This window comes from Hippocampus comes, unplaced genomic scaffold (genome assembly GCF_001891065.2).
Source record: "Hippocampus comes isolate QL1 unplaced genomic scaffold, H_comes_QL1_v1.1 scaffold117, whole genome shotgun sequence".
NCBI classification, from domain to species: Eukaryota; Metazoa; Chordata; class Actinopteri; order Syngnathiformes; family Syngnathidae; genus Hippocampus; species Hippocampus comes.
Window position 1 is genome coordinate 1,089,228 of NW_017805225.1, and position 8,630 is coordinate 1,097,857.

At 47.7% G+C, this 8,630-nt stretch overlaps 1 protein-coding gene across 1 annotated transcript in view; it reads right to left on the bottom strand.

Annotated features, from left to right (window-relative positions):
- The window catches only part of astn1 (astrotactin 1), a 115,274-nt gene extending 107,692 nt beyond the window's left edge, over positions 1–7,582 (bottom strand). Inside the window, exon 1 of the mRNA XM_019869320.1 lies at positions 7,210–7,582. Within this exon, the coding sequence (XP_019724879.1) occupies positions 7,210–7,516 (307 nt within the window). The 5' untranslated portion in view covers positions 7,517–7,582. The remainder of the gene's footprint in view (positions 1–7,209) is intronic.
- Positions 7,583–8,630: the final 1,048 nt, after the last annotated feature.

Below are 8,630 nucleotides of genomic sequence, written 5' to 3' on the forward strand. Positions count from 1 at the left end.
TGACCGGAGAAGACAGGTCGTCCGTCTTCCTCCTCTGGGCCAAGCAGAGAGCATCTGTTAGAGCGCGTGGCACATCCAAACGGAGGAGGTTTGTCCATCTCACAGAAACAATGACAACAGGGTGGCAAATTGAGGACACAAATGGCAAGCGGGCCGAACCATCTTTGGCACTGTCATACCCGTATGCGCAGAGACTGCATGGGACCGTTCATATAGCTAAATATGCGGAATATTCTCAATTTAATCTAATAATAGTGAGAATGGGTTTGGGATTAAACAAAGTTGTTTTACTTCCCACGTCTTTACAGGCTAAGTCTCAAAAACGGATTGATTAATATGCTTTGGTTGTCTTGTTTGTGTGGACCGCTGCCTGAAATAAATGAAAAATTCGAGATGAGAACAAAGCACGGCTGACACCCTGAATATCTGGCACCAACTCAGGCCCGCTCTGTCTCCAGATGACTGAATCAAGACCACAATGCCAAATAGGTCGTTTTGATTCATCGGGCGTTTGAGATATAAGTCCGTTTTAGGCAAAGTATTAGCGCCAGGTTATTCCCATGCAGGCGGCAGATGTTCACCTCAAGAGAACGCCTCGAGGGCCATTTAATTCATAACAAAGCGGATCGAAGTACCCGGCTACTTTGGTCTTCGTGTAATTTTGCTCTTATCAAAGTCATTATTGTGCAATGAAATGGACACGACTAAAAGGAGACGAGATTTGCCAATTGAAACGTTCAGCCGTCACGGTTGATGACTCCAATTCGTCAACTGAACCAGAGACTGGCTACTTGGAAATTCTGGGAGAGCACAGACAACCATTGGCGTTCACACCTTCCAGCAATCGAGAGTCTTTCGTGAAACTAACTTGCAGGTTTTCCACCGTGGTCACGGTGGTAGCGCCGTTCATCCCGGTTGACTTTGTGCGCATTGGCTGATGGCAGAGTACATCCGGGCAACGATTCAACTCACATTCACACCTCCGGTCTTGACAGTTTCAAATCAACTCATCACTCGCTGACTGAAACGACTTTGATGACTCTGCTCGAATTAGCGTCACAAAATGCTCGGTGACACGGATGGCACTTGAGTTTCTTGAATTTCCGTGAAAAGAAGACAGAGGGGATGGTGTTTGGCGCCAGTGGCCCTCGTCCATCCCATCCTGCCGACTCGGGGCCCCCTGGCTCCTTGTCTGAAGCCGACAGTCTCCAGACAGACAGACTGTTGAACTGTACGGACGGGAGCACTTTAAAAGGACAAGGACGGAGGACCATTATTTTATGAATAAGGACGGAGGGACAGTGAAATCTGAAAAGGCAAATAGTTGTTCAAAATATCTGTCTTTATTTCCTTAATTAAAAAAAACAACTTGATCCTTTACTGTTAAAAAAAAAACAAAAAAAAAACGTACTTCCAATAACGTACCGGCAGAAGCGGTTTTCATTTTCATGGTAAGCCGGATTGTTGGCATCCGCTGAATGTAGTAATCAAGTAACTTGTAACCGAACTTAGCGACCTTAAAAATCAAATCAGGAGTGAAGTCGGCGAGTTACTTTTTCAAGGTCGATGTGGCGACACTGCAAACAACACGGTGCCGCAGCACCAACAAGTTAAACAGATGTCATGTTGACAGTCAAGTGTGACGAGTTGCATTTCAATGCTTTTGGAGCATTTCATGTTCTGCTTTCATAAGTCGAGCCATGTCAAGGTTCTCTTGAAACGAAGTGTATGCCAGGCTCAGCAGAGGCCACGATCTAAAAAGAACAGATGAAAATGGCCATCTGTCACCCTCGAACCAAGACCATGACAAAGATACAAGATCTTTGTTGGATAACCACCCCCCCCCCAAAAAAAAAAAGAAAGAAAGAAAGAAAGCAAGTATGTGCCCTAGTTTGAGCTCTGCCCGATTCGGAATGCGAGATTGACACAACAAGGTCAGGAGTTGCCGAAGGGAGACCGTTATATTGCTGTAGGCGTGTTGCAAACTTCAAGCTGGCACGATCAACACGTGGGGGAAAAAAATAAAATAAAATACTTCCTGGCTGGACTGGAATATGTAAATGAGACGTCATGAACCAAATCACATATCAACTTTAAATATGACATTCAAGACTCCATACAGCATCAAAAATATTTCCTCTGGGCTACTTGATGAAGACTTTGTCCTCTCAGCTGATCCAAAAGTGTATTTGAAAAACATGGCTCAGTACATCATTCTCGCTTCAATATTGTGCTCAATTTATTGTCGACAAATCAATAGGCTATTGAGCAGCCAGTATTCCGCAGCGGTATTCTGGACCAACTGGAGACACTTGATGGAGGATCGGCTGACGCCAAAGTAAAATGCACGACACTAATCCAGCCGGGATGTGACCAAGGCACGTATGACCGTTGCTCCCCAGAGAAAGGCGAGGCTTGACTTGAGCCAGCTGCCCGAGATGAAAGAAGCGGGATTTGACAACGCTACCAATTTGCCCGGCCCGTACACCTGCACAATGAATCGCTACTTCCTCGAGGCCAGATAAAACCAAACCGGGGGGTGGTCTGAGGTGATTTGTGTGTGTGTGTGCGTCTGCATATGGATGTGCAGATTCAAAGAAAATCAAGTCAGCCAAGCAACGATGGGCCATGGCCCCGCATTGCCTTTGAACGGATGCTCGTCAGTCGCACCTCTCCCCAAGGTTGGCGAGTTGACAGATCGAGGCCAGTCCGGGATGACAGTCGAAAATGAAGACGTATTGCCTTTTGCGGCCCGATGAAAGAAGGGCATTACACAGGGAGAAACCAACCGAGCGCTAGACTGCTTTCAACGCGGGGAATGTTGCCGCATGCATCTTGGAAACGAGCCTACCGACATGGCCATCGTTTCCTCCATTTTTCAACTCTACGCTGGCGTGCGCACAAAATAATGAGATTCTTCAATCTCCCCTCCTATTTACTTTTTAAACTCTCAAAGGCAGCGTGTCCATGCTGTGCCATAAATTATGAGATTGTAATCTTAAAGGTCAGAATGTACTTTTTTTTTTTTCGGTCCGTGTCAGACTGTTTGTCCAGCTCCCTGCCTGTACCGCTGGCCTCTGTGAGCATGCATACAGACTACGCTTTGGCGTCGCTTTGATCCTCCGGAGGTAGGCGGCCGAATAAAAAACACGGGGTGGCGGCTCCATTTTCAAAAAGCAAATCCAGGAGCCGAAATTGAGCCAGACACACCATTGTGCCTTTCAATGTGTTCATCAATCGATAAAGTCGGTTCATGTATTTGTTTGCTTAGCTCAGTGACACCCAACCGAAGTGCCAGTTTCGTGATGTACATTGTATTTGTAGAATGTAGTCAACGCTAACAGCAATACCTCAAATAAGATTGAGCATCAACAAGCTATTCGAGTGTTCCATTAACCTGCCATGCATGTTTTCTCGAATGTGGGAGGAAACCGGAGAAAAGCCACTTGGACACGGGCAGAACATGCAAACCCCACGCAGGAAGGCCAGAAATCAATCCTTGCACCTCTGCACTGTGAGGCGGACGTGCCAACCAGTCATCCACCGTGACGGACGGCCAAAGAATCTATTCAACAGCGCTTATCCTGGACAGGCTCTCGGGGGAGTTGCTGGAGCCTATCCCAGCTGACTCCGGGCAGAAGGCAGACTACACCCTGAACTGGTCGCGGGGCACATAGCGAGACCAACGACCATTCACACCCACATCGTCACTGAGAGGGAACTGATCTCGCGGTGCCTGTCTTCTGTCACACGCAAGAGCTTTGAATGTCAGCTTCGGTCTTTCTGCGTGGAGTTTATGACTTTGCCTGTCCTTTTGGGGATGCAATGGGAACATTACAGTCTCCTCTCACAGTCCAAAAACATGTGTAGTTTGGTTCACTGAACACTCCAATAGGCACTATCCCAAGTGCATTCCTCGTAGCTCTGCCTGACTAACAAAATATTGTTTGGAATCAAATAAGATAACAAAATATACAACATGTGTGATCGTATGATGTTGTTAACTCGAGTAGTCTGGCAGAAATGATAACAATCCAAGTAATCCATTATTTGCCATTACTGTACAGTACTCGCGGCGTAAGAGAAAAAAAATACTCTCGTTTACCAAGCGTCATTGAACGCACCCCCCGATGAATCACGAGGGCGAATGGCGGCCGCGGTGAGCGGCAGGCTCGCGCCCCTCATACAGTCGAAACAAGGAAAAGCCAACGACGTGAACAGCAAGAGCAAAATTGACAAGAGACCGACATGACCTGCAATATAGTATGGCGGCAGCGATGCCGAAGCCACGTTCCCTCTCGGACACGATCTGGGCAACAAACGAGCAGTTGCTAATCAACTCAATGCGCAGCAAGTTTCAGGTGACAAAGCGTCACTTTGTCAGCGACACAGAAAACAACAAAAATTCAGGGGTACTACTGGAGCACACCACGCAGCAGTATAAGAAAAACAAAAAGGGAAATATTCAAAGAGAATTGCTCATGAACGAGATGCGACTCACCGGTCACCACCGTGCCTTCCTCGTCGCTCTGATTGACGCGACCCCGAGAAGCCGTGTGCTGTTGCGTCACTTCCGCCATAATTGAATCCAGTTTACGTGTCAATCCGTGACATATACATCCATATTCTTGTGAAAATGTCTTGAGGCACTTTTGCCTCCGTCTGCCTGTGTCAGGTTCTGGTTTAATTTTTCAATTTGGTTGATGTTTGCAAATTTCCCCATTGTGGGACAAATAAAGGTTTTCTTATCTTATCTTATCTTATGTTCGGGTCAATTAATAAGAGTTATTTGCAGAAGGCAGACTACACCCTGAACTGGTCGCGGGGCACATAGCGAGACCAACGACCATTCACACCCACATCGTCACTGAGAGGGAACTGATCTCGCGGTGCCTGTCTTCTGTCACACGCAAGAGCTTTGAATGTCAGCTTCGGTCTTTCTGCGTGGAGTTTATGACTTTGCCTGTCCTTTTGGGGATGCAATGGGAACATTACAGTCTCCTCTCACAGTCCAAAAACATGTGTAGTTTGGTTCACTGAACACTCCAATAGGCACTATCCCAAGTGCATTCCTCGTAGCTCTGCCTGACTAACAAAATATTGTTTGGAATCAAATAAGATAACAAAATATACAACATGTGTGATCGTATGATGTTGTTAACTCGAGTAGTCTGGCAGAAATGATAACAATCCAAGTAATCCATTATTTGCCATTACTGTACAGTACTCGCGGCGTAAGAGAAAAAAAATACTCTCGTTTACCAAGCGTCATTGAACGCACCCCCCGATGAATCACGAGGGCGAATGGCGGCCGCGGTGAGCGGCAGGCTCGCGCCCCTCATACAGTCGAAACAAGGAAAAGCCAACGACGTGAACAGCAAGAGCAAAATTGACAAGAGACCGACATGACCTGCAATATAGTATGGCGGCAGCGATGCCGAAGCCACGTTCCCTCTCGGACACGATCTGGGCAACAAACGAGCAGTTGCTAATCAACTCAATGCGCAGCAAGTTTCAGGTGACAAAGCGTCACTTTGTCAGCGACACAGAAAACAACAAAAATTCAGGGGTACTACTGGAGCACACCACGCAGCAGTATAAGAAAAACAAAAAGGGAAATATTCAAAGAGAATTGCTCATGAACGAGATGCGACTCACCGGTCACCACCGTGCCTTCCTCGTCGCTCTGATTGACGCGACCCCGAGAAGCCGTGTGCTGTTGCGTCACTTCCGCCATAATTGAATCCAGTTTACGTGTCAATCCGTGACATATACATCCATATTCTTGTGAAAATGTCTTGAGGCACTTTTGCCTCCGTCTGCCTGTGTCAGGTTCTGGTTTAATTTTTCAATTTGGTTGATGTTTGCAAATTTCCCCATTGTGGGACAAATAAAGGTTTTCTTATCTTATCTTATCTTATGTTCGGGTCAATTAATAAGAGTTATTTTGAAGATCCTCTTATTTGTTTTCAAATTTTGAAATGGCCTGGCTCCACCTTACCTCTCTGAGCTCCTCCGCCCCTACACACCTGCCCGGTGCCTCGGGTGGGTCTGCGGACCAGACATTATTCGAGGTGCCGAGAACTAAGCGGAGGCTCAGAGGGGACCGAGCCTTTTCCGTTGCCGCTCCCTCTCTTTGGAATGACCTCCCGCTGAGCATTCAGCAAGCCCCCTTGCTGTCCATCTTTAAAACTCGTCTCAAAACGCATTTGTATTATTTGGCTTTTGACTCAGCATGACAGAGACATAATCTTAGTTTTACTGTTTTTGTACTTTCTACTGTTTTCGTTATTAATTTATTGTTTAATTGTAGATTCTCAACTCAACTCATAGATTGATAGATAGATTGTTGCATGCATGGTATTTACTCCATGTACAGCACTTTGTATACAGCGATGGTTGTTTGAAAGTGCTCTCTAAATACAGTTGAGTTGAGATGAGTTGAGTTTTGACTCTGGCTTGTTGTCACGCACGTGTGCGTATTCACACAAGCATGCACTCATGCTTGTCAAATGTGCATTGCATCAAATCAAATTGAATCAAACTGGCACCGTTTTCGTCCAAACGCTGAAGAATGTTTTGATAGTCTATTCGAGAACAACACAATGCAAAGTCACAGAAGCAAAGATCAAGTTTGTGTTTCTGAGTGGAACGCATGACACTGCTGTGGACGACAAATGACATCAGCACCATGGACAGCAGCCAGCAAACTTGCGCCGGGCGAACTTTTCGTCTTTCGGTTTCCGTCCTCGCATCAACAACAGAGAGGGGGAATATCACCGTTGATTAGAGCTGAGAAAAAGAAAGTATTCACCCCCTAACCCGGAACGCTTTCACGAACGCTAGCTTACTGAAGCGCGTGTGAGGTCAACAAAACACGTCAACGTGTCAACAAGACACAATAGGCGAGTCATTGAAATGAACAATGTATTCACACTGAGATATTAGATTGGCTGTCACTGACATAAACGGGCTATGATACATATATGTGTGTGTTTTTTGGTTGTTGTTTTTTTTTTCGAGTCGTGACGCGGCGGCCTATTATGTTAATTATCCGTGTCGTCCTATGTGCCGTCTTCTTTCCTCAATGGTGGTGATTCTTGTCGTTAGCGGGCCAAAGCTAAGACCGGTGCTACGATGCTACATCGAAGCTTCAATCCACACCGCGAGCAGCCGCCGGGCTCCGCGCAATACGCTGCCGGAACTTACCGAGGACGAAAAATGGAAGCTCGGTGTTTTCTAAGTCGTCCACCACCACGACGTCTCCCGGGAAATCGTTTCGAACCGAGAAGAGAAGCTTGGGCTCGGAGGCCGACGGGCTGTGCATGATGCTCAAGTCGTTTTCCCTTAAAAAGGGCAGCGCCGAGACGGTGACGCTCTTCGTCTTGCATTCGGTGTCCTGGTTCTGGTCCTCGTCGCCGTGAAGACACCGCGCGTTTCCCGTCAGGACTGCCAGAAGGAGCCCCGCGAGCAGCAGTGGCGGGAGCGGGCTCGGCCCCGGCTTCGTAGGCGCCATAGCCGATGCTTGATTTCCCCTCGCCTCCTTGTAGCTTGTCACGGAGGCTGCTCGAATCGGAGGCTGCTCGAGTCGGAGGCTGCTCGAGTCGGAGGCTGGGAGCCTGGCGGAGGAGACTGAGTGAGGGGCTCGGATGCGACGGCGGGCTCTCGGGCTCAATGAAACGAGTGCTTCTTTTTTTTTTTTCCTTTTTTTTCCCCCCCCCTCTCACGCTCCCTTTCCATCACATGGTCGCGTAGCAATCCACTGAACACGGGCGCCGAGGGGCAAATGTGTTGTGCAATTGGAATTGATGAATTTAAGTGTGAAAATGGCTGAATAAAAGCCTAACTAACTATTCACCTTGGGGCTGTATGCCAAAACAGTTACAGTGTCGATTGGTGGCGTTGTCCAATCCAGCTTCTTTCGACCGAGGCAGCTGGCTCAAGTCGTGCCTCTCCTTTCTCTGGTGAGCACTTTGAAACAGTCCTTCATGCCCTTTGTCACATCTCGACTGGAATACTGTCCTGCTCTTGATTTTGGAGTCAGCCAATCCTCCCACCAAGCGTCTCCAGGTGGTCTAGAATGCCGCTGCCCGCCTCTTGACTGGCTCCTTCTACATTTTAGAGTTCTTTTCAAGATAATATGATTTTTTTTTCAAATCTGGAAATAGCCTGGCCCCACCTTACCTCACCACGACACCCCGACATGCATACACGAACAACCAACCGCACTCACAATCACACCGCGGGACAATTTTAAGCGTTCCATTAACCTGCCGTGCGTGTTTTCTCGAATGTGGGAGGAAAGCGGAGTACCCGGAGAAAAGCCACGCAGGCACGGGGAGAACATGTAAACTCCACACCGGAAGAAGGCCGCAGCCGGAGCCTGCGCCTCTGTGCTGTGAGGCTGACTCGTGCTCACCAGAGCGCCGCCGTGCCGCCAGATGTGTCATGGTTTAATCTATTATCGTTGTGTGACAAACCATACGCGATGCCGGTCTCCTTTTCTCATTTTCATGAAAAAAAAGAAATCTAGGTAGGTGGCCCGGTGGATGAGTGGTTAGTGCGTCGACCTCACAGTGCAGAGGTACCAGGTTCGATTCCAGCCCCGGCTTTCGTGTGGGGACACGGAT